The 27105-nt window shown below is 43.3% G+C and overlaps 1 protein-coding gene across 3 annotated transcripts; it reads right to left on the minus strand.

Moving 5' to 3' along the window:
* Positions 1 to 9248: 9248 nt before the first annotated feature.
* CNDP2 (carnosine dipeptidase 2) lies at positions 9249 to 23030 on the minus strand. Of its 3 annotated transcripts, none has more exons than XM_082754653.1 (12): positions 23011 to 23030; positions 20889 to 20978; positions 20040 to 20183; positions 17580 to 17742; positions 16023 to 16111; positions 14928 to 15128; positions 14340 to 14424; positions 13651 to 13811; positions 11736 to 11900; positions 11118 to 11259; positions 10359 to 10506; positions 9249 to 9944 (listed from the first exon to the last, which is right to left on the minus strand). In XM_082754653.1, exons 2-12 carry the CDS (start codon positions 20946 to 20948, stop codon positions 9875 to 9877), a joined length of 1428 nt encoding a protein of 475 aa, XP_082610779.1. In that variant the 5' UTR covers positions 20949 to 20978; positions 23011 to 23030; the 3' UTR covers positions 9249 to 9874. The 3 variants fall into 3 exon arrangements, with proteins under 3 accessions (XP_082610779.1, XP_082610777.1, XP_082610778.1); XM_082754651.1 differs by lacking the exon at positions 23011 to 23030 and adding an exon at positions 22817 to 22938; XM_082754652.1 differs by lacking the exon at positions 23011 to 23030 and adding an exon at positions 21423 to 21484.
* Positions 23031 to 27105: the final 4075 nt, after the last annotated feature.

The raw sequence follows: 27105 nt of genomic DNA on the forward strand, positions 1-27105 counted from the left end.
ACACGCGTCTCTTTCACGCTCCTTCAGGAGTAAACAAGCCAGGAGAGATTTCATTTCCCTTTTGAAGACTTACAGGGATGTAGTAAAAAAAGCAAAGGCATAAAACGGTACCTGAGGCACAGGCTGCTTTTCAGCCTGCAGCAGACTATAGGTATGATATCATCCCTATATCATATACCATGTTATCATATCAGGAAACGTAGAAAACTGCCTGTTGCTTCTCAGGTTTAAAGTTGTCCCTCAAAAGGTGTATGCAAAGGTGTAATCAGCTGTTTGAGTACAATTCTCACATATGCACGAACATTTTCCTCTCCCCTTCCCAACTTGGAGTGCAACAGTTTTCATCATACTGTTATCAATTCATAGTCAACTTAGCTTTATGAGATTTATTTATGGGGTTAATAAAAGGCAAGTGAAGAGCACTGGGTGCGCAGGGAGTCTGGGCTCCTCCAACACGCACACACGTTACATCAGGCGGCAGATTTTCTGCTCCTAGGCTAATACATGTTCATTACTACTTCTGGAAAAGGCAGGGTTATTATAAGTAGTTCCCGGATTCCGAACCCTCCCACTGGCGCATGCGTATCAGTCCCCGGTGGTCCCTCTGGGGGTCTCTCGTGCTGAAGGCTCATAGTCTTCCTCCCAGGCTTTGTCCTTGTCTTTCTCCTTTGTCCATTTTGGCCGGATATCAGGCATTGCCTCTAACTCTATACAAGAAAGAGATAGAAGCGCACCTTTCTACTCTGTCAGCTACTGGCAGACCTAGAGAGAAAAAAAAAAAAAAAAAAAAAGTTGTTAATTAAAAAGTAACGTTGGTTTAAGGCATTTCACCAAATCTGTAATATTTGGTAGAAACCAGACAACAAACGAAAGGGAAGAAGAAACAGTAGAAGGTACTTGCATGGCCTTAATTTACATGGCAATGGACAACAACGACAACCTGCAATGATTTACAAGTGCCTTCCACCATTCACCCTTGAGACAGAAAACCGGGATTCCCATATGATGTAAGGAGAGTGCAATCCCTCTCAAAATACAAGAGCCTGGCGGACGCTACTGAGCACTGAAAATGTTAAGGCTAGGCAGCACCGAACTCAGAGAAGGGAGGCTGAGTCTCCCTGGCCGTTCACATAACAGACAAGAGCCTCAGCTTTTAGCCCTAAGCAACGATTCGTAGTGCCAGGTGGGGAACTAGTTCTTAAGCCAGGGACCGTTTCAGCATCTTTAAAGCTACAGAAAGGCTTGAAGGCTCTGTGGAATCATGTTCCTGGCGCCAAAATCCGGGGACCAGGACTGAGCAAGTGGGGCGCAAGTGTGTTGGGGAGCAAGCTCTCTGGGCTGATTACCAGGGCTTTAAACTAGGTTTGATGGGGGAAGGGAGGGGAGCTAAAGGGGACAGAGAAGGGCTGGGGGAAGTCCTCGCTACTGTTATAAATAGCTCCGTCTTCAAAATAGGACTATAATCAAAGTTTACAATTTACTAAAGGAATAGAGGTAAGCAAAGAGCACTGGGTGCGCCGGGAGTCTCTGCTCCACCAAGACGCACCCCAGTTACATCAAGCAGCTGATTTTTATGCTCCTAGGCTAAGACATATTCCTTACTGCTTCTAAAGCAACCAGGGTTATTATAATTAGTTTCCAGAATCCAAACCCTCCTACTGGAGCATGCGTATCAGTCTCTGGTTGTCCCTCTGGGGGTCTCTCATGCTGAAGGCTCATAGTCTTCCTCCCTCTTGTCCTTCTCCTTTGTCCAACTTGGCTGTATGGCAGAGACTTGTACAGCGTCCCCTGCAAGCTTTGTCTTTTAGTCGTTCTTCAGCTTTCCCCCTCTCCTTAGTCTCCTGGCCAGATATCAGAGACTTGCATGGTGTCCCATGCAATAGTCATACTAGTTAGCAGCTACTCTGACCCCCCCCCCTCCCGCCCCCAGATATCAGAGACTTCAAGGAAAAGCCTACAAATACATTTCCCTTCAAGTTCTCTATTGACACGAATTGCTAAAACATTCCTTTGCAAGGTACAAGGACTATATACATTAGTATATATTAGTACTTTCCAACTATGGAAAGTACTGTCAGAGGCAGAAGAGGTCTCCATTTCCAAAGCAGTAATTATGTGAAAAACTCATCCGGAGGAGTCTGTCACATGGTGGACATAAGGAGACAAAGTCCAAACTGTCCATTTAGTATCTTACGTGGGTGATTTCAGCTGAACACAGAGGTGCCACAGCTGTCTAAGGTTCTTCAACAGTGTGCAGCATTCCCTACCACATGTAAACAGACCTGTTATCTATATAGACTTGCTCCTTCTTGACTAAGAAGAGAAAATATACTCTGTGGAGATATTAGAAAGATAACTCAACTCACTTAGCTGAGGGTATATGGGGATTCTGCAAGAGAGAAGCAAGTTTTTTCTCATAGTCAAATTTCAAAGAGCCACTTCTATAGCAAAATAAATAAATAAATGTGTCAGCCTGAAGTAGCGTGGCTGATTCCTTTTGAATTATCTCAGCATGGTGTCATTTTATCCAGAGATTTCATTCATCCCCATGACTGGTAATTGGGCCCTAAACTGGATAACAGATTTAGTGGGATCAAGCTCTCAAATTCAGAGCACCATGAAAACTAAGTTTTTCATCTTTAAACTGAAAGATAAATGGATGTTATCCAGGTGACACATGCCACTTCAAATGCTGAAGTAAGGAGTTTACAGGGTAGGGGGTTTTGACATTTGGTGCATTTCTTGTTAATATGAAGATACAAGTCACTCCTTGACCCTGACAATCTTGAAAGCTCTGAATATTGATGAGTCTGAAAAATGAGTGGCAAAGCTAGAAAATTTATGCATCATTTGCCAATATATCTGTCTTACCTAAGTAACCAATTCTCCCTAACTCAGGACTACAAGAGGCTTTTTTTTTACCATTTAGCTATGTTTGCTAGTTTTGATTAGTAGAATAATGTAGAAGGTTTAAAGGACTCAGGATGGCATGTGAAGTGTATCAATAGAGATAAAAGGATATTTAGAACAGATTAGTTACAATCCTTACTTTTTCCATTATGTTCTTATCCGAAGTGTGTGAAATTAAGATTTACTGTCTCACTCTATTACAAAGCAAAAGAGTTTCCAAACAACTATATTACAGGTTGAAATCCCTGTGCTCTGCACTTTTGATTTAGATCCAAAAGTAAAGTAGGCTCTCAGATTCATGGAACACTCTCATCTTATCACTCCAAACTCTTGCATTCAGTAATTGCAAAAGACTAATACAGTGTGCCAGATTGTTAATTATTTTTAATGAAATCAGAGTGCTTTTGAATTTAGATGATTAGAAACAGGTACATGCATCTAAGTGTATGAGCAGATTACTAGGTACCTCTGAATATATTAGCCTCACTTCTGTGAGGATGTCTGTGAATTTAAGAGGATGAAGAGACTACCCTACTGGAGACCATGTGCTACTGAAAGAAGGAAGTTAGCATTCTAGATTCCTTGGTTTTAACTTTAGCATTAAGTCTCGTTATTTTCAGAACCTTTCCTCTACATCCTTAAAGAGTTGTGGTCTGTCAGTGGCACAGATTGAGTCATTAAAACTTTCTTCCACATAAATCAAATTACAGGAAAGAGATAGAGGAGTATTTATTACTGAAGCTCTCTCAGCTTCCTCTAATGAGGTCAGAGAAGCTGAACAAGTTTTACATTTGGAGCAGATAATGCTAATCAGCTGTTACTGAGCACTGCTTCAAGGTGACTGCTGTGTCCCACTAAATCTGTCATATTTGCTCATAGATACTTGTGGAACTACAACGCATTAAAAAAGTGAAATGTATCAGCTTAAATATTAATTTTTTAGGTTGATGACTCAATTACTTGTCATATCATATAGGAACACTTTCACGAAGTGAGTAGTGTAATACAGCATCTTTTCCTATTAATTTAGGATTGAGTACATCTAGTGCTCCCTTTTCCATGAGAAAAAAACAAACAAACAAACAAACAAACAAACAAAAACACTTCAAATGTGTTTGCTGCTTTTTAGTGTATTTCTATTTTAAACAAATCAATGTATGAATTTTCAGTTAAAAACATTTCTTTCGCCCCATTTCTCAGAACCCTCCTTCAAAACTCCCTTTAGATTTACAAAATAAGGGCTTCTGAATGGATCTTTTAAGGTAATTAAAACTATCATCTATGAGTATCAGACAACTCCACATAAAGTTTTCAAATATTACGTGCAGCTCTACAAACTTCATAAACAGACAAATTCCATTAAGCACCATTTGCAGATCAGTGCAAAGGAATGTCAGCAAACTAAAGCCCAGAAGCTAACAAGTTCTGGTTGCCCTTACTTCAGGGACACATTTATGCAGTTACTTACATGTTTCATACAAAGCCTTTGAGTGTATTTTTGACACCCGTTCCCTACCTCTTTCCCTTTCCAATATCTTCACATTCAGGTTCTCATTATTGACGCCTCAGGATTGAAATTGTTGTGGGACTATTGATCATTGGTAACCAACACGTGCTTGAGCTTCCAAGGCAGATAGCTTTCCTTCTTCTTGATCTATACTTTGATCATATATGAAGACTTCAGATTTGCTAATTCCTTTTACTTACTGCCTAAGAGAGCAATAAACAGTCCTCTGAAGACTCACTCTTTATATCAAGACATTTAGTGGTTTTATTTATGTAGACATAAGCAGTGGTCTTCAAAGGATCCTTCCTTAAATGCTATTTGTATGCATTGCTCATGAACCCAAACTTTACTACGGCTAGTCCTTCTGTACAGACAGCTCAATTTGTGATTGACCGCTGTGGGGCACACATTCACTAACTGCTAACACAGAGGAGATGGCTCTACACAATGGCTTCCTTAAGTATCTTCCTGAAAACTGAACATATTTCACTCTCAAATAGTATTTGGGCACTTTGTGCTGTGGGTCAGCTTTGTTGCTATAGATTATAGCTATATATTTAAAGTTATCGTGGTGGAATTCACTTCTATTTTTTGTGAAGACCTCAGAGAATGCAACAGGTCTCATGATTCACATGAATTGCTAAGAAATGATGATAAAAGAAGCTCCTCAACTGTATTTGTTGCCTCATTTTTCAGTCTAAAAGGCAGAAACATAAGAGGTCCATGGCCCATCTTCATGATTGAGCAGAACATAAGCCTGCCCAGACAGAACGAGGACACTGCACAAACATGCCAGCATTAGCTGGCCCATCTCATTGGCATGCATTTTAAGCAGTCCTCAAGAAATCTCAGAATCTCTAAGGATATGCAAAATTAATAGAAAGATGAATATGTAAAAATACTAGAAAAACATGCCTTAGCATTCAGGGTTTGTCATAACCTAACGTCATGATCTGGAATGGTATAATCAAGCTAGCAAGGGATAGAATCAAAATTATCCGCTAATAAGCTTTTCTGTGCAGACTAAGCAGATTCTCTGAAGAGTGATTTAAATCCTCTGCATAACTTTATTAATTATAAGGAAGATGATTTATTCAGATTGACTCCTCATAATGTAAAAGCATATTTAACACATTTAACACACGAATCTATTTTAATGGAATGAGTTCAGATGACAAAAAGGTATGTTTTTAAGCTAATACTTGGACAGAATGAACAAATTCAGATTCTATATCTGGATCACCTGTTATTTCCACATTGCTTTAAGATCACAAACATGATGTTTTTGAATGTAGTCTATCCTGTAACCTTACATAAAAAGGTTTTAATTCAGTTTCTACATCAAAATTCATTGCGCTAAACCAAAGGTGGCACCTTGTGATTGATAAACCTAAAATGGATTGTCACCTAGTTGATAATCAGGACTGAGTTTTTAATATGCAATATGCTCCCTAGTACAGCAAAAAAAAAAAAAAGAAAGAAAAAATTGACTTTTAAGAAGACATTTGGGCTTATTCATTTAGTGATAGTTTGTAATAACTCTGGCTACCTTGGGTACATACTCTATATCAAGATGCACTGTCATGGACTTTGCTAAAACACAAAACCTAGCAAACGATGGAATACTTGCTGGAAGTCTGCATTCCCTATTTCTGCAGTAGTTTTACCACGTGGACAAGTGACCGTAAAATGCGTATCGTAGATCTCCTTCCATGCTTGGTGTAAGAGAAATGAAAGCACACACCAACTTGACTTGAGAATAGCAACATGCCCCTGACCATGAGATTTCTTGATTTCTAATCAGAAATCAGGCTGTTATCAAACATTAGGCAACAGGGCAGAAGAATGCACCTAGCTCTTCCAGGCCTATAGATATTGTTTGTTGTCAGCCACCTGTTTCTGAAGTCACCTTCCCTTCTGCAAGTAATCCTACCAGGTCCCCAGAATTGATTTCCAGGTAACTGTTTCTGCTGACTTAAGTGTTATGCAATTCCATCAGGTTTGTCTGGAAGGAAAACTGGACAAGAAAAAGATTATGTTGGGGGAGGAGATGAGGAGAAAGTACAAAGGTGATCTAAGAACTTCCACGGTAGTATTTGAAGGAGTTCAGCATGGTTTGGCTAAACAGAAAAGCTCACCAATTTAAGACCATGTGGTGTCACCACAACCTCATGCCATTTGGGTCAATATGCAGTAAGCTGAGCTCCTGTCTTACTGAACCGTAACAGACAAGTAGTAGATGAGTAAAATCAGGGTGTAAAAACACATTGAAACGGGAGTAAGCAGTAAGCTAAGCAGGCACGTATTGGCACCCATTATTGGCCCAAACAACTTTGACAGATTAGAGAAGTGCATAGACCTACTCGTTTTGATAGTTTTGCTAATCTTTTCTTGTAACTAGAAAGCTGGCACATTTCTTCTCAGAAAAATTGGAGACTAACTGCTCACCTTTGTAAAGTTGTTTCAGGCATAACTCTGCCCCAAACTATAGTGACTGTAGGTAAAGAGCATGAGGAAGGAACTGCAAAACCAGCAAGGATGTTTTCCAGTACTTACCACCATGAGATACTTAGCACAGTGAAAATACACATCAACTACTTTGTCTAACCAACATCTGCAGTCGTACTCTGCTCCTGGTGCTACCTCTCCCTGACCAGAAACCAGCTTGGCAGTCAAGCCACTTCCCTTGGGAGACTTTTAATGAAAATATATTAAAGGACATTTACACAAGTGTTTGTGTTAAATGTTAACTGGAGCCGATCAACCTTTCAGTACACAGGTAAAAATCGACAGTGAAGTTGTGTGTGGAAAATACCAAGCATACACCCAGCAGATGGTGCTATGATGTTGTGTTTCACTGATACTTTTTTCCACATTTAACTATTTCACATTTTACGTAATGTCAAGTTTCTGTCTTCTGTGAATGCTGCTACTGAAACAACTTGAGCTACTAAGAATATAACAAACCCTTTGTGCAATGCACAAGCATGCAAAGATGTGGCAAACCAGGTCTCTGCAACAGATAGTTTTCCAGAAGCCTTCACGAAGCTAGTTTTGAAGTAGGTAGCCAGCAGAAGCAAGCAGGTACCACCTGTCCTTTTTGCCTGCACTGTCCATTCAAGCCACATTCAACTGCTTTTGGGGCGTCTTTAGGCAGTGACAAGAGACAGCAATCATTACTTTGAGGTAACATACAGGTTCCCAATTTGAAAACTATAAATCTAAACAAACATGAAGTCCCTGTAGTCTCATGAAGGACCCAACATTTTAGCAACTTACTCAAGTGCTTAAGTAGGCCCCTTCATTTTGCTCAGACCAAATCATTTTAATCTTTTCCACAGGAGTCTGGCACTCCCTGCATGATGAAATATTTCTGCTGCCTATCCAATTGGATCAGCTTCCAAGATTCTTCCACAAACCCCTGAACTTACTTTGCTGTGTTGTGGACACTCCTCAGCACTCTGCCATACTGTGACTACTTAAGAAGCACAGGATCTGCTGCAGTATTTTCAGTGCAGAACTTGAAGAAATTAACTGGTTCTCAGAACAACAGCTACAAGTGACATTAAAACTACAAGCATGCTTGCTTTCTGAGCTGAGTTCATGACATTAACAACTTTGACTGCCCCAACAAGCTTCTCTACACATTGAGAAATTAATATTACTGCAGTCCATGAAGTGGATTTTTTGTTGTTTTTCAAATTCATAAGGGGAAAAAAAGGAATATGAGCCCATCAATTGCCACAAATGTGTTTTTTCAGGTATATTACCCACTTGGAAGATAACTGAGGAAGCAGCATTGAACATTGACTGCTTGGACTGATTATCCCATATAACATCTTGATCTCCACATATAGGTGACCTTTGAACATTTAGGCATGCCAGCCTCATGTACAAGCTGCAGGTTATACCAGACTCCTTCCACCATCACTGGCAGGTGAGAACCTAGCAGCCCAGTGTCCATTATTTCCAGAGATGCTTGGTGCTCGCAAGTACTGACATGGCCCTATGACATGGGTCTCAGCCTGTACACCAGCTGCAAGTGCAAGATTTAATGATACGAGGTCTCAGGCCATCAATTTCTATAAAAACCAGAAGCAAGGCAGAAGTTTTACAGTGAGAAGTGAAGCTTCCTTTCCACCCCAACAGCCATCCACAATTAAGGCTCCAGATTGAGCAACAGTAAAAACCAGGTAGACAGGACGTTCCTGCCCTCTGTTCCCTAGGGAGGAAGCAGCAGATGCTGCTCTATTTAGCAGTATACAGGACTACAGGCCTGCACCATGCTCTTAGGCAATTCCCAGAGCAAAGCACCAGCACTTAAAATAGTCGCCTAGCTTAGCCTGCTAACACTGGTCAGGGAGTTGAAAAAGTGAGCCTAATCCAGTTCAGATCAGCACATAAGAGTTGGTTTTGACATAATACCAGAAGTCTTGGAGAATGTTTCCCAAAGACACCTTGAAGCTGGATGTCAGTCAGTAGTTGCAATGAGTGATGCTCCTCTCTCCAATTCTGCCTACAAATCCCACCCACCCTATTTCACTATCACTTTCACTATCACTTGTGTTAGCATGATGTCCTGGCTTACAGAGCCCAAACTGAACACTTTTCTCTCAGTTGAGCAAGATTCTGCAAAATCAGCTTCAAGTCCACAAGCTGTTACAGAAGCAAGGCCTAGAAGTAATTTGGAATAAAAACTTTGTTTCCCAGGAAGTCTGTGTAGCCATGTTGTCCATCTACTTCTACACAGATAGGAGGAGCTCCTCCTAAGTTACTTGAAATTGTTTACTTTTCCTCCCAAGTCATTACTTAAACCTTAGAAACAAAGAGCCAATTGCTAGAGCATGATTTATTGTCCTTTTTAGGGAGTACAAAGGCAGCTTTACAAAAAACAGCCAGTAGTCATTACCCCAGTGAATTCTGTTATAACCTAATTCACTGTAAATCAAAACCTGCAGGCAGGTATAAACTGTAAGAGCCAAACCGCTCTCCCAAATCACTCAGAAGCCTCACTAGCGGTTGAACACATTCCAATACAGCCCCATGATCTATCACTTTGACTGTTTCCAGGACCTATCCTGGAATAAGAACCTTAAACTTTACTGACAGTTGTGCAACTGATGTGGCTGCTTAAGCAGCTGAGAGCAAACCATTCCTCCTGCTTTTACAGGAAGACCAGATGAGTACAGCAAACCACATCTTTGAAGTGATACCAAGGGGACAAAGATGCAGTTCAGGACTACTGGCCAGACCAGGAGTAGTTTGTGTCATTTGAAGCATTTAAAGAATTATTTTTGGTATACAGTGTTCTTTGTTTCTCAAGTGGAACCGCATGCTTCCCTCTTCCCCAAAGCAGTGGAGTGTTGGTAGAGAAGGGAAGCCGTGTAAGAATTGACAGTTGATGCTGTTTCTTAAGAAAATTCAGACTTCTGATTCACAAACCGGAGGGCAACCAACTTAGTCCTTCAACTGGGAAACTTCGTAGAGGTATGCACCAAGCATCTTCACCCCCTGGATGTAGTTGTACCTGTAGGGAAGATAATTTCCATTAGCATGTCTTCATGTCTTACCCTGAGCTGTTTCACTAGTAGCTGTACACTTTGCAGTATCTGTCCAATGGAGCCAAGAGATGCTACAGGAACCACTGCTGCAGGACAGAAATGCAGTGGGAAGCTTTCCTTGGGGAAGCAGAAAGGAGTCCAGCTTTGACAGCAAAGTACAAAAGCATTCTAGTTTCAAATGTGCGTGATCAGAAGTGGTAATAGGGTCAAGATTCAGCTACAGACCAGTTACCACAACCACCCACTCAGTCATCCTCTGATGAGGAAGTTGCACTTTGCCTTCCAACAACTCAAAGAGCCCAGTCCTCCTTGGTCTTTTCCATAATATATGTTAAGACCCACAGTACAACTCAGTCTGTCATAGAGATGCATGTTCTTACCTATTTAGCTTCTCATTTTGAGAGTGTGCACCATCATCTGCAGCTCCAACAGGAAGCAGCATGACATTCTTGCCTGTTGCTTCTTGAAAAGTAAGGGTAACAGGAATGCTTCCTCCCTCCCTTGTCAGGTCTGGATCAACTCCAAAAACTAAAACAAGGAGGTACTCCAGTCAGTTTGGGGTTGCATTTGTTTTTCTAACACATTCTTACTGCTGCTTAAGCAATCAGGTACCAAACATTTGTGTATGGTGCTGGCCAAACCAACAGCTCTTAATTAGCCATATGGCAAAGACCAAAGAATTGTGGAATTTCACCCCCAGAAATTGTGTTGGAGTATTAGCAGAGTTTAGTTCAAGCAGTTAACACTACCCAAAAGGCAGTTGTACTCCAAGAGAAGTTAGATTTGCTCTAGTTCACCTATTATAACTGCTTAAGATGCTAGAATGCCTAAGCTTTAAGGTCTTTGACTATGGAAATAATCCCAACTACTGACAATTTCATCCTTATACAAAAGCAGCACTGTACCAAAAGGCTTGTACAGTAGGGATGAGCTTGATAGTAACTTTTCTTCTATCCTGCACCTCCGAATTGAGTTTAAGTACTACAACTGAAATACTTTGTTACTTAGTGAGCCAGATCTACTACCTATGAGCAGGCAACCATAAACATTCTGCAAACATGACTTCCTCAGTGCTCCTTGAGGTACTGGAACAAGAGCTCTTTAGTCCCCCCCCAATACCAAGTGGAAAACCCACTGACCTGTCTTCATGGCCCTCCTGCCAGCCATGTAGTGTGGATGGTCGAAGTCAGACACCCAGGGTTTCCCACCATGGCCTAAGTACACTTTGAATTTGTTGGGGCTCTGCAGCTCTGCAAACTTTTTGTTCAGGTAGTCTTCAACCTATAGGAAAGATTGAGACGTCTTTCTGTTATTCACATGAGCACTGGTGAAGACAGTATACTAGAGGCATAAGGAACTTGCACGTCACTACTGCTGAACAGGTACAGAAAAGCTATTGCTATTTCATATTATTACTATGTAGCTCTGTGGTCAGAACCTCCTTTAGGCAAGTAATAGCATTACTGTAGAACAGTCAGCCATTATGTCAAACTCTTACACTTTGGAATATGCTCTGGTGGCAATGCAAGTGCCCTGCAGTTAAATCAGCTTTCATTCCTGAGCTGTTTTCAAGTTAGAAGAGAGAAACTGGAGATCAAGACCACTATACCAACTCCCTCAATATCTGAGCTCAGGTGCAGAACATGGAAGACTGTAGCAAAGTAAACAGAACTGCTTCAGAAATCAGGAAATTTCTCCCAGACACAGAGAAAGGAAGTCTAGAGACTGTTCTTTGAGAACAAAGCATCTCAACATACATGCTTTGTGACTTCTTCAGGAGTCATGTTTGGCACAAGCCTGATTGAGAACTTGCCAATCACTTTCCTAGGAATCACAGTCTTTGCTCCAGAGGCTGAGAAGGCTCCTTCAATTCCATGGAGAGACAAGGAAGGGTACCTCCACCTGTGCATTAGGATATCTCTCTGCAGAAAAGGCAAAGATGCAAGGTTACATCAGATTTCACAGAACTCCCATAAAGTAAATTCCTTCAATCTATTAAAGACTTGCAAGCAGCAGTGCTTTCTCACATGGACAAATGCACCTCGATCGTGATCACTCAGTTAAACAGAAGCCATTACTCCCACCTAGCACACATTGATGCAACAGCTGGCTTCAACACCTTCAGAGATTTTTCAGTGGCCCTAATTTGGCTTTCTCCCACTTCTATGCAGCTTACAGGACAGCCAGTCTGCTTCTGATAAGGACAGAAATACCACTTTAAGATGCTCAAGAACTATAGAAAACACCTCTGGCTCAAGTCAGGCAGGTACCTTCATTCACATTCTTATGGATCACAAATTTTGTAAGTCTCTCCACTGCAAACTGAGACATACTGGGCTCCTTTCAGCTATCCATATTATCTACATTTAACTGACAGAACTCTGGTTTCATTGACATAAGTATTACTGCCTACCATCACTGGGACCTTTCAGATACACATTTCAGGTACAACCTGCTTCTAATCCCCATTCAAGCAGAACCATCACTGCCCAAAACGTTCAAGCACATTGCTTCTCACCTGGAGATTACAGCCTTCTTGTATCTCCCCTTAGCCCCTAGTCATCTATTGCATGCATAAAGCTTAAAACTCTGCAAACCAACCCAGGATTTCAGTCTGGCTGAAACTGAACAGCTTTAGTGCAGTATCTGAAGTGACAAGCATCTTGCCAGCTCCTCCTTACACATTATATTTCATCCGTTACTTTATAGGACAAGGCTAAACAAGGAAGCCTGTGCACTCTCAGCTGATGTAAACCTGAGCATGCAGAGACAAGACTGAGCATATAAAACTGTTACTTAGGGCTGCTTGCGTTGAGCCTGAAGTCCTCTCCTGACAGTACTGTGACAGGAGACAGACCTGCACATGTAAACTTGTCCTTTACAACACTTTTAGCATTTTATGATAGATGCATTTACATCTATGGCTTATCTCTTTAAGATCAAAGGTGTAAGTATTGCACACTAGACTCAGTGCAGTTAAAAGCATTTATTTGGACAGCTCACAGGAAGGCCGTTTGAGAAGTACAGACAAGCATTTAGCAAACTTGAGCCTGGACAAAGATTTGGGCAGCTACCTAGTTCGTGCCTACAAGACAATCTTTGCTTGCCAGGTCTAGGAAGACATTCTGTACATCAACCTTAAGTTCACAGCCACCCTGTTTCCTCACCTTATGAGAAGTCCTGTCTACAAACAACTAGATTGCTGATAACCCACTGCACTTCCCACACAGATGCAGGAAGTCAGATGGTTTGTGTACACGCAGTATCTGACCTCTGGAAGTTTCTCCTGTGTTAGCTGTTCTTATCAAGTCTTAAGAGAACAGCACTAGATAAGGAGAGTTCTGTACAGATTTGAAATGTTCCTTATGCATAGCAGAGAACAACTAAGGAGCAGCTTTAAAGCTGCCTAGGCGGCTAGCCTAAAATACAGGATAACTACACAAAGCTTCCAAGAATACACTTTGCAGAGGAACTGCTAGCATGATGTAGTCAGCTGTGCAGTATCAGAAACTACCTTCAAGGCAATCTCATGATTTTTAAAGACATCACATGAATTCTCTGCCTACTGAATTACTTGGTAACTACACAAGTACCCACAGAGGTTTGCTTGTCTTCTACTAATCCAGAAGTCTGAACAGACATCTAACCAGCACAAATAGGAATACAGAATACCTTTGTATCATGCAGCAGTTTTGTTGCTCCTACATCTTTTGCATATTCTCCCAGGTCAAAATCTATCTTCTCATATAGTGCCAGCTCCTCATCAGTAACAGATGCCACTGCTTCATTAATGCCTGGGATGAGGATTTTTCCTTTCTTATCTATAAGAGAACCTGTAAAAAAAAAAAAAGCACTTAGGATCAGCATTCAACCAGAAAAGATGTCATTACAGGGCGCACTTTTATGGGTGGTAGGAGTTAGTTTTCTGAAAAAATCTACAGACTTAATAAAAATGGCCTCCACCTTCCAGAGCTTGTTCCACTAAAAGCATGGAAGGCACTCATGAAGTTTGCAGCTATCCAGAAATCTGCACTTCCTTGCACCTGGACTCTACTGCTATGTGTTTAGCTGGTTGTTTGAAGGCAGTATTGCCCAAGGAGTTTGATATAGCATATGTAGAAGAGTTTGCAGGAGAGATGATTTAATTAACATTCAAGTTTCCAACAAGATTTTAGGAGAAGCTAGGCAAGACCTTCCTCATATTCCTCTATTTAAGGGATCTGCCTGTTTTAGGCATACCTGGCAAACAGCTTCACTGGCTCTGCTGTGTACACAGTCCTAAGGAACTCCTCAGTGCTAACTCATGCTTTAATGGGTCTTACTCCCACTTCAGATGCATTCAGTGAAACCTGCTTTCTTACCCATTAGAGCAATGAGATCTGTCATGGCCTCATGCACTGAACCACCATAAACTCCAGAGTGAAGGTCCTTGTCACTGCATTCGACCTGGTCAGAAATGAAATTCAGGTGAATCTTACCATGGATACACCAAGAACTGCACAGAGAAGATAATCTTAGCTTTTTGCTGGGTGTATTTCAAGAATGCATCTATTTTTGAATCCAGACCCAGACCACTCAGTTGTATGTTAAAGCATAAGCTTTTAATTGCTCTGAAGTGCAAGCCCTTAGTACACTGACTGTTCCAACCCTGGAGACTGTGGTGACTTCTTCCTCCGCTCATGGAATTACTTGAATTAAGACATCCATGCAGTGAGAGAGTCATTCAGTGAAGCTGCTGGATAGCTGGAAGACAGCCCTTCTACCCAGTTATCACACAGGATAGTAAAAGGAAGATATTTAGAGAATTACAGCAGGATCTGTTCTACTCCATCAATTCTACCTTTTCTGAAGAAAAGCTATTGGCTTGGATAATCCGGAGCTACCACTCATCTTCTTTAATAGAAAACTTGGCTCAGTAATACTCTTTGGCAGTGTATTTCAGAACTCACCTCTATGAAGTAGTAGCAGATACCCCTCAAGCCATAGGTGATACAAGGCTTTTTCTTGCCTAGCCAGTAGTTGTCAGAAATGCAAACGTAATCAACATCTTTGAAGAAAGTGTCTCGCTGAGCAAAAATCAATTCATCAAGGCCTTCTGATCCTGATTCCTCCATACCCTCTAGGCAGAACTTAATGTTTACTGGAAAATCCTTTGAAAATGAAAAGGCACAGATTAAGTATGTGAAAACATCTGATTCCTTCAGTCATCAGTAATTCTGATCTGTGATGTACAAAGCAGAACAGAGGTAACTCAGTTCCATGATGGTGGAATCTGGTAATTATATCCAAAATAAGTTTAAGTGCAGACTGTGCTTAAATTAAGGGCACTTAAGCCACTCTTTATTTGATGGTATTCAAGTTCTTCAAAAGAGTTTTAAATAAGCTCTAGAACAACTGGTTCCCCTATCCTCTTAACTGCGGAAAGCCTTTGGAGATCAGTTGCCAAAGGTAAGTCACAAGGCTAGAAACTCTAATATTAACCACAGAAACTGCATGCCACAGGAGGAGTCAGAGCTACCTCATCTGACCAGTTTACCATATTTGATGCCTGTGCAGCACTTGAGAATTGTTAATCCTTTACCCAAGAGCAACTGGTCTTACAAGATGCTCAGGGTATCTGCTTTATTTCTGATTGCACTTTTTCTTTAACAGACACAGCAAAGATCCCAGGTTAGTGTTACCAAGTTAATCTCTCCTCAAAATTCGGTGGCAGTGAGACATTAAGCTTTGCTGAAGGCCAAGCTAGTTATGACATCCTTACATGAAAGAGCACATTTGATTATTACTCCTGCTCCATATGTGTTTTCCTTTCTACATATTTAATTAAAGCAAAAACATTTTAAGTACAATCCAAGCATCTACAAGACCAGCTTGCCAGAAGGACAACTCAACTCTTCCAGGAAGTCAGGGAATTTACATGAGTGTTGCATCATTCCTCCAGTCAGCTGAATAATCAGCCTTGCCGCAAGGCTTTGTGGCTCGGATAACATTTATTGCTAGACTCAGCTGTATGTAGAAAAGCAGAATATATACCGGGCACACACCTGGTTCGTTTGTTGATAAGCCTCCAAGGCATTCAGCCAGGCAAGCACTGGACCTTTGTCATCTGTTGATCCTCTTCCATACAGCTTCCCTGCAGAAATCAGAGATAAATTAACCAGTATGAAGAAAAATGAGGATGAAGTTGGTCATTTCTCACCTGCAGAAGAAAACATCCTTTTGCATAAGTTTAGCCCTGCTTATACTAACTTTCATAACATTCCTCTGAGGTAGCAGTTTCCCATCCCATTTCACACACCGGTGCAGTGGGATAGGTACAGGACTGCAGTAGTTCTCCCACAAAGCTACCCACCTCCTCCCTGAGCTGCCCTCAGCATAGAACAAAGGCCTAGAAGATATGAAACTGCCTTGGGCTAAGCCATTCCTATACCCTCTACAATAATTACATTTTCTACAAACATGTTGGTATAGAAACAAGGCACCTCTTTTTAAGAAGTCTATTCCATATTGCTTCAATTCTGTAATTCTTTATTTTGAGAATAAGGCTTCAGAAGCTAGTGACTAATCACTTCTCTGGAACCCAGGAAGGACTTCAGCCAAAGACAAGTTTTACAGGCTGTGGGGAAGTCCCAGGAAAAATATAGCACATGGATCATGGCAGAGGCAAATATTGTTGCAATAATTCATTAGAGCTGTGACTATGAGCCCTGTGTGGGAGATGTAACCGCAGTGCCAGAGCACATGGAGCCTGCAGGGTAAGCAGCAATTGGCAGATCCACCTCCTGCACTGCCAGGCTGCAGAGATAAGCCACAGCCTGAGGCAAGCCTGGCTCTTGCTATCAGAGGAGGTAATCTGACTTTGTGACTTGGACTCTGCTACGTGTGACCAAGTGCCCTGCTAGAAACACTAGTTACCACAGATACCTCTTCTTGGCAATGATTAACGCTTACACAACAAGAATGGTTAATGTCCTTCTGTTTGTATGACCTTTGGGTCTCAGCACAGAACAAATGAAACAAAGAAGGGGCTGTTGGTAGCATCAGATTTTGAAAAGTTTGTCTCCTCTTGGCTACGTGCTGTTTCAACAGGAGCTATTGCTTGATTTCTTCATCCCCACTAGAGGAGACAAACACTCCTCTGGGCACTAGGTGTGACTTCTGCCTACTCCTTGTAGCACAGTACACAAACACAAGGCAACCCATGGAGGCTGCTGTACCACTCCTGCCTCCAGACATAAGGAAGCAGCGTTGAGCTCCTGACCCCTGCAGTGGTCAGAAATCCCAGCCTGACACGACCTCACAGGCCACAAGTTTTGAAACATACAAAAACCCAGCTCTCAGAAGGGCAGTAAGATTTGTTGTAACTACAAGAGAGCATGCAAGCGCAGCCTAGAATGTCAGGGGAAAAAAACACAAGCACTATGGGCAGCTGAGATTTTATGTCTCTATTGTTTACCATTTTCCCCTGCATCTTTCCTCACTAAGTGCTCACTTCTGATCTTATTCTCCTTTGACATTTCTTTCCAGGGTATGACTTCAGACGGTTAAACACTACACATGTTTAAGAAATGCTCCATTTCAGAGAGGTCCTCAGCTCTCACCATCTCTTTCTACCAGTGTGAAGGGCTCACTATCCCAGCCATCCTCCAGTGCCGCTGGCTGGACGTCCAGGTGGCCGTATACACACACGGTCTTCTTGTGTGGATCAGAGCCAAGCGTTCCCAGAACAATTGGAGGCAGAGGGATCTCTGATCCATCAGGCAGCTAGAAGTAGAAGGCAGAGGTTTTTAATGCAAACGTGGAATGTCAGTGGCACATTTTTATCAAATGAATACTTGAACGCTATGCCTATAAGCTCATAACCTCTGCAGACAGCTAAACAAAACTAAGCTACTTAAACTGACTGCCAGAAGCAGGATGTGCCAGTGAAGGTGTTACAGAACCATGTCAGAAAAAAAGTTTGACCATTCCCCTAACAGTCACTGTTTCCAAGCCACTCAGCACACCTCCTTTTAACCACCCCCACACCAGATTTTAGCAGAGCAAGCTGTCTGCATGCCAAACTGCCATATCTAACACTTACCTAAGCACTGCACTTTCATCCTGTCTAAATTACAACTCTCAACAAGAAACTTCCTGACAGTGGTATCGCTGAGGACAACAAGTGCCTAAACTCAAAGTCTGTGCAACAGCTGTATTTCTCTGCCTGCAGCTGAGAAATTGGCAGGGTACTGCCGATGAACTTAGTTCAAGAGTTCAAAAGCTGGATTTAGCTTAGTTCTTTGGAGTGCCCCATAAGCAGTTATCCCCTGATGGTCTCAGTCAGCATATATTCCATTTTGGTGAACACATGCCTAGAGACTGTTCAGCAGATTAAAATCAGAATCAGCTTTGACTTTTGGGCTCCAAGTTCAGATTTTTATCAGCGGGTTACACAATCTTTGCCCAGCTGCAGCTTTAAGTTATTAAAGCAATATTGCCAGAATTTACAGCTACAGAGCAGTACTCAGTACAAACTGCTGCACAGCAGTAAACTAATTGTGATCAGGCAAGTCAGCCTGTTGTTTTACTTTGCTTTTCATTAACATGGCAGCAACAGTTCTTTCCCAGCAAAAAGCTACACTAATGAAAGGAATGAGATTGACTCAGTGAACTGAAACACTCGTGACATGATTTTAGGCTGTAGGTAATAGAGCTAGAATTATCCTACAGATTCTCAAGAGCTTTCTCCCCTCAAGAGGAGACATGAGATGAACTGTTGTCCTGCCAGAAAGTGTATTCCAGTTGCCAAATGCAAGAACTGCTCAGAGGATCCTAATATACTTAGATCTCCCCCAGCAATCATTTGCACCAATTACAATAACCATCTTCCAAAACTTACAAGTGCTCCCGATGCCTTTTGAATATCACCGTCCAAATGCTAGTCTAACAGCTCTGGTGTGGGTCTTATTCTGTGAAATACAGTGACTGGGCACTTGAAGGAGGGCCCAGGAGAGTAGATGGTTTCTTTGGATGAAGCTCTCTCCTGATCACATTTCTCAGGTGAAGAGAAGCAATCCAGACAGCCGAAAATAAGGACAGGATTCACCTACAAAGTATCCGTCTCTCGCTGGTAAGGAAGGAGTGCATTCTTTTGCAAAATGTAACAGCCTTCTGGAAGAGCTGCCTAGAAGTCTTTTAGACCTGAAACTTTGATCAACATCTTCACAGCCTACAGGTCTAAGGGCCAACACCAGCCTGCTGTTAAGAACGTTTAACATGCAGGTACTGTTCCTGCTTGGTCAGAAAGGTGCTAAATATATTTAACATGAAATCCAACACAATGACAGAATTGATATGGATCCCAAGGCTTACTATAAACCGCAAAGGTCTTAACAGGAGGCTCGGACTGTGTGGCTGGAAGGATTATCCCACACCAAGAGGCCTTTCTAGGTCCCACAGGACCCTTGTGTGGTGATCCTGACCAGAAGATCATCACACCTCCACAAATTAATGATCCATACAATATTTAGCTTGAGTGCACCCAAGGCTGTGCTGTGATATGCGGCTTGGCCCTCAGGCCTGCCTCATGCTGTGCACATCCCTCGGCTGCAGGATAAATTTAGCCAGCTGATTGCAGCTTGCAAGGCAGTTCCCATCTGGCACTGGCAATTACACCACCCACATGTCCTTGTCTTTATCTAAAAGCACAGCAAGAAGTTCTCATGTGAACATCTCTTTTGTTTGACACTGAAATCAACGAACAGAGTTGTTTTCTTTTTAAAATTATAGAATTTTCAAAACAAACCAAAACAGGCAACATTTCCATGGAGAGAATCTGCACAACTAAATGGATGCCTGTTAGATGCTGCATGGTTTGGGTTCCCAGCATCTGAAGGGACAGACAATACTACCCTCCTTCATTGGACTAGTAGCTCTAAAATAACATTTTAAATAATGCTTTACAGAGTCTGAGTGCCTTCCCTACTGTGATCATCAGAAACCAGCACACCTCCTGGTGCAAACCCACCTTGTCTTCTGAACAGACTTTGTGCTAAGCTGCTGTGGGGATGCTCACCTACCTTTTGTTTCCCAATATCCATAAGTTGGGTTGTGCCTCCCAGTCGCTCAATATCCTTTGCAGCGACCTCCATCATGCGTTTGATTTCACCCCTCTTCTCTGGCCATGCTGACACACTCTGGATTGCCACCCACTCAGCCAGCCGCTGTGGAAAGATGGAAAAGGTACAGGTTTTACTACACATCACTTATGGCACAGGATGCACAATAAGCACCAAAATTCAAATAAGATTTTAGCAAAGGTTAAACTTGAGGCAAACCAGCTTTGTCCTCTCCTCAAAGTAGTACTCTAATACTCAAAATCTCTCTGAAGTTTCACTTTCCTACAGCTGCCCTCCTGCCCCACCAGTGTAGTGCAGTCTGCAGATACAGAAGGTAGACTTAAAAGTTTGGCAGCATATTTTGCTTCTCCAGTTGCAGCTCTTTAAGCATCCCGAACCAGCTCATGTCTACCAGGCTTCTCAGGCCACCTGAGCTCTTTCCCATGTGACATCAGGGGAATTGTCTGGTAGTTAGGCACTTGGCATATTTCTTGTCTGGTAGGTGACAGTGCTGTACAGCTGATTCCTTCACAGGTTTGGGTGAAGGGGGCTGCAAACAAGGTACAATTTAATCGTACGTTAAATGCCAAAGTGCAGAATTGAACCTTCCCCTCTGTCCCTCAACATGAGGAGTTTAATTTGAAAAAGCCTTATTCCAGCCTTCTGTATACCTTTCCTCTCCCTTCTCAAAAGGGAAGGATCTAGTCTGGCATTCAGGAGCTACTGGTGTCAGCTATTTCTTACCTTTAAGCCAACTTTTAACATCCCACAACTGTCTGTACCACAGGACAATATTGAAAGAAAGCTTACCTTAACATAGAGATCTTGGTGATCATCGATGTATTTAAAGAGGGTGTCAAGAGCAGACATCTTCTGAGCAGAATGCTCTTGCTGCAAGTTCTGTGACAGAAAAATAAGTGAGCCTTCAGAAGTTCAAGCAGCAGTCAGCAATGAAGCAGCTGCAGAAGACTTTCACCTTTTAATTGCTAACACCACACACCAGGCCACAGGAATATAAAACCTGAGGCCACTCCCTCCTTGGAAATCCGAGTGAAGTGACTAAAAAGCAAATCCAGCCTCAACAGCACTGCTTCTGCCCCCTCCCCAAACTAACTCTGGAAGCAGCAACTGAGCAAGCTGGCCTGTAGAGATATTTCATGACTTCACTGGAGGAGTACAGAATGTTACTTAAGTGAAACACCCTGAAGTTGCATGTTATGGTACGAGTTGAACTGGTGGTGTGCCATAGTTTGACTACTAATGGCTAGGCCCAAGTACAACATTTTTGCTTGACCTCCTGTGCAGAGCACTAAACACAAGCAGTTTAAGAACTGTTTTACTCACCCTTGAAGTCCTAAGCTGCCACTCAGCTTTCCAAAGGAGGTCAAGAGTAAAGACACAGGAACAGAAACCACCCCCCAGCAAGCGGTCAGTGCCTAGCTCAGCACTACTACTTCCTTGTTCTGTTTTTTAGTTTCAGCTGAAGCTCACGTGAGAAAATCCAAGTTAGAACTAAAGCTACAGCACCTCCTCCAAGTCTGGAAAAAATGAGTTTTACAAGCAAGCCCCTGGTCCACAAGCAGAACTCCAGCACTTATGTACTTCACTGAACAAGTGTGCTCAGCAGCACCAGCTGCTACAGGTCAGGAGTTTGTTCAGTCAGCTTCATGCCACAGCCTTTAAGCCTTTCTACTTCCACACAGAAGTCACAAGGCAAGTCTGATGTTGTTAGAACATTTCACTGTCTTTGGATTTCTGGAACAGCTGACTACTCATACATGGCTGAAATGAACACCACTAAGCTGTCCCACACAGCATACTACAATGAAAGCACATTCTACTGTCCCAAATCAATGAGACTTACAGAATGCATTTGCTGTCAAACAGGACTGTATTTACACAGATCAATGATGTGCTTTTTTACTCACTGGAGATGACTTCTATTTTGTCTTGCCACCCACAATTTACAGTATAAACACTGAGTTTTAGACACCAATTAAAATCAAATCTCTTCATTTTCAAGGAACACTTAATTGAAGAAACTGAACTGCTGGACCACACTGAATAGCCATGAATGGGTTCAGGCCGGAGAAAAACAATGCCTTTAACAGGACTATATAGACACTGCGAGGGTAAAGCAATACTTCTTCCTGAAGCCTAGTCTCCCTAAAGAAGCCATCATCCTCACACACAGCTGAAGCTCAGGCAAGATTCAGAGAAAGCAGCACACAGGCACCATTGCTGTATCCGACCCTCTAACTTTGCTGACCAGTTTCTATAGCAGCATCAGGACTCTAGCTTCACAGCAGACATCAAACACAATCTATTATACAGGCTGTCCAAACAAGAACCAAGCTACTTATTGACTTGGGGACTACTTTAAGCATCATCTTAAATGCAATTAAATGCTCCTAAAAATTCAAAGGGGGCACTGAATCATTGAAGTCAGTTGAGCTGTGGCAGAGGCCTGCCCCAGAAAGCTATGAACATGGGAAGGCAGACACAGCTCACTGCACAGCACAGGGCTGGGACGTAAGCTCCCCTGCCACCCTTTTAAAAATTTGGCTTAGCACCTTCTGCTAGCTCCCTGGACCAGCCAGCACCCTTCCCACCCGCATGGAGGACGCTCTGCACTTCCATTTCCCTCAGCTCACCCCAATCTTTGCCTCACGCAGCAACACAACGCAGCGGTGCCGCAGGCCCTGGCTGCACGGGGACAGCTTCGCCTCCCCCCTTACCCGCAGGCAGGGCCAGCGCCGCAGCCGAGCGCCTCTGCCCGGTCTGCAGCGAGACCCACGGCCCTCACCGCTCCCTCCAAAGGCCCCGGCAGCAGCGGCACGGGCGGGCCGCGAGGCTCCGGTGCGAGACGTGGGGACGCGGCCGGGCAGGCCCCGGGCCACGCCTCCCGCCCCGCCCCCCGGCCCCCACTCACCGCCTCTCCGCGCCCCGGCTCCTTGTGACGGCCGCGATGTCTGCGGCGCCTTAAATACCCCCGGGAGGGTCCCGCTCCCCGCGCGCGCGCGGGCGGTGGCCAATGGGCGGGCGAGGAGCGGGAGGCTCGAGGGCGTCGCGCGGGTGGGGGCGGGGCCTGACGCGGGAGGTGGGCGGGGTTTGCCGCAGAATGTGGGCGGGGCTTGAAGCAAGAGGGGCGGGGCCTAGGCACCGTGTAAAGAGCGGGCTGGGGCTGAGGGGTGGTAGGGGCAGGGGGATGGCCCCAGGGTGTGCCAGGGGAGGGTCAGGGGGAAATGAGGAGAAATTTCTGCTCAGAAAGAGCAGTCAGGCGCTGGGACGGGCTGCACAGGGAGGTGGGGGAGTCACCGTCCATGGGGGTGTACAAGGAGAGGTTGGACGTGGTGCGTGGGGACATGGTCAGTGGATGACACTGGTGGTAGGGGGGTGGTTGGAGGTCTTTTCCAACCTTTATGATGCTATGGTAAATAAATAAATAATTAAATAAATAAATATTGACAAAATATGAGAATAATGTATGAAGAAATTCAGGAGGTCTTGGCCAGAGCCCGTGTGGATGACTGAATTATTCAATCTATTTGAGTTACTGAATTATTCCTGACATTATTAATGCCAGGAGTGTCCTTAGGAGCTTCTTAAATTTGTGATTGAGATGGATTAGGCAGATTTAGGTATGGTTTAAGTGGATTAGATAGGTAAAGCTTAATGTAGACATGTAAAATGCAGAGGTGAAATAAGAGCACCTAGTGAAGAGGTTTCTTAGCTCCTAGCAAAGGGAGAAAGGCATAAGGTCATTTGAGGAGCAGGGAGAGAAAAGCTCGGGTAAGACAAGGCTTGATGTTAGTCCGCACCTAGCCTGAATGAAGCAAGGCACTGAAAGATGGGAGCTGCTGAAGCTACTTCTGTTCATGAGTAATTGAATAGCTCTGAAACATATAGCTGCTAACCATCTATGGACATAATCATTTGGTAACTAGTGTTATTTTATAGACATTCTTAAAAGTGCGATAGAAAGAGTAGTTGGCCTAAGGCTGCAGTAAAATATTTGCTACCTGAGCTACTGAAAGAGGCTTACCACTCCATCAAACCCTCTGGGTAGTGTGAATCTCAGTGCCACAAATGTAAGGAATGAGCTGATCACATTTCCTGAAGGCATAGAGCCAGGACTTAGAGTCGATACAGAGAAGGGAAATGGAGCAACTTGATGACCTGGAGGACTGCAGGAAAAAAAAAAAAAATAAAAAAAGATGAAATCTAGTAACTGGGAGCTCATGAGTTAGAAGTGGAGGCAGGAGGGAGGCAGGTATCAGCTCCTTGCACAAGGCTGCAGTGAGCATACATGCCAGGCACAGCCTGGAGGCGACTGAAACCAGAACATCAGGCCCCCATGGGAAGACCCCACCGCTTCTGGTGTCCTGGCCCACAGGGAGCCCCCAGCACCTCCGCACCCTGCTCTGGCCTGTGTTGGTGGAAGACCAGATGGCCAAAACCACTGCACACAAACAAACGTGGCTTAAGAATGGGAGTAAAGTTTCCATCCATACTTGTATTAGGGAAAACCTTGCACAGGAGCAATGGGAAAGAAAAAGAAAGACAATAAAAGGAACTGCTTCTAAAATGTGGTTTGTTGCATTTTTGAAGGGGATTACATGACAAGACATGGGACGATTCTTAGTGGCCTCTTTCCATTCTGGTGTTCCTATGTGGAACTTACTTTTTGGTACTTTTTCTCCACATCTGTCATGGTTCCGCTCAAGTGGGCAGCCGAGCTCCATTACAGCTGCTCTCTCACTCCCCCTCCTCAAAGAGGAATGGGGAGAAAATATGTGAAAAGGGGCTCAAGGGTTGAGATAAGGACGAGAAAATCACGCAATAATTATTGTAACGGGCAAAACAGACTCGGCATAAGGAGATAGTAAGATTTATTGCCTATTACTAACAAGCGAGAGAAGTGAGAAAACAAAGGAAAAAGCAAACCAAAAGCACCTTCCCCCCCATCCACCCTCTTCCACCTCCTCCCCCCGAGCGGCGCAGAGGAACAGGGGAATGGGGGTTATGGTCAGTCTACAGCACTTCTCTGCTGCTCCTTCTCGGTCACTCTCGTCCCCTGTGCTGTGGGGTCCCACCCATGGGATGCAGTCCTTGATGAACTGATCCGGCGTGGGCTTCCCACAGGCAGCAGCTCTTCCAGAACTGCTCCAGATATGGGTCCGTACCACGGGGTCCATCCCTCAGGAGAAAACTGCTCCAACCTGGCTCCCCTACGGGCAGCAGCTCCTGCCAGATCACCTGCTCCTGCGTGGGCTCCTCTCCACGGGCTACAGGTCCGGCCCGGAATCTGCTCCGGCAGGGGTCTTCCACAGGCGGCAGCCTCCGTCGGTGCAGGGCCACCTGCTCCACCATGGTCTCCTCCACGGGCTGCAGCGTGGAACCCTGCTCCACCGTGGTACTCCATGGGCTGCAGGGGGACATCCTGCTTCACCATGGTCCTCACCACAGGCCGCAGGGGACTTCTGCTCCAGCGCCTGGAGCACCTCTCCCCCTCCTTCTTCACTGACCTTGGCACCTGCAAGGCTGTTCTCTCACTCCCGGCTGCTGTGTGGCGCAGTGTTTTTTCCCTGTCTTAAATATGCTCTCACAGAGGCGCAAAACAACATCGCTTATTGGCTCGGATCTGGAAAACAATGGGGCCCTTCCCAAACATGGGGCAGCTTCTAGATCTTTCTCACAGAAACCACCCCTATGGCTCCCTGCTACCAAAACCTTACCACGTAAACCCACTACAACATCCAAAACAAAACCCACAATCCAGGAATACAAATAAAGAAAACAAGTCCCAATAAAACATCAAGGAAATATACAAAGAAAATACTATGTATTGTAATAGAAATTTTTTTTTTGTATGCCTGTATAGACCTAAAAATCATGAGGAATTATGTGAAGATCAAACAAGGAAATAAAGTAGTGGCTTACCCAATTTAAAACAGCAAAAACATTTTTGGAAGACAACAGCGCCAATTATGACCTTTGAGGGCCTTGTAAATTATCTGTAAAGCAATGCAGATTTGTTTTACAAGACTGATAATTTAGATACAAAATATATCTACATACATATACAAAAAAAATTTGGAAATACGGGAGAAAGGAAGGTTAGGAAAGGAGACATTTATGAGGAAAAATTTAAGAAGAGTGAGTGACACAGCAAGACACTATAAAGAAAATGCAAGGATGCTCTGCTCCAGCAGAAGCCATCTAAACATCTAAGCTGCTCTATTTCTTCTTCCTTGTATGCTTTGTATGAGATAGTTTTGTTCTACCAAACAAACCATTCACTGATTCTTGTGCTATTGCTTTTGAATCACAGGAGCACAATATGTATGAGACAGCTGAAACAGCAGTAGCTGCACAGGTGAGGGGCCAAAACCAAAGCCCTGGCCTGAGGCCAGAACAGACGTGAATTGGCTCTGTGGGATGGCCATGGACTAGGCACTGCTGGCTGTAGGAGGCCAACAGAGATAACATCATCTTAACAGCTGTGCTGGTCCTTGCTGAAAAATTCCATGTGAGACCACGAAATGGACCAGAGAGCTTCTGTAAATGCCACACTAAGCATATGAATTCTCACTCTCATTTCTTTTTGAATGAATTTCATGCTAAATTTATATATTAGCAGACGTATGGCATCACATTTCTCAATTTCTTTGTCCTTTTTCCTAAGTAAGATAAATGTACAACAGTTACTTTAATGTGCTTTTGAGGGGAGAAAAAGAAAAACATAGAAGGCTGTAAATTACCTGTCTTCAGTCTCTATTTATCTTGTAAATTCTCTCTCTGTCTTCCTCTTTTCATCTTTATCCTGATATGGTTCTGTTTAGGTGGGTTGCAAGCCCAGCTTTCTGAACATCAGACACTCACATTATTGTTAGATTGTTAGGTGGATTGTTAGATTGAAAGGAAAGATTATGTTTCTGTATATTATACAGATTAAGAGAACAATGCAGTTTTGGTGGATTTACTTGCTTTTTCACACACTATAGTTTTTGGAAGATTGACAGTA

The sequence above is a fragment of the Aythya marila genome, assembly GCF_965140915.1.
Source record: "Aythya marila genome assembly, chromosome: 2".
NCBI lineage: Eukaryota > Metazoa > Chordata > Aves > Anseriformes > Anatidae > Aythya > Aythya marila.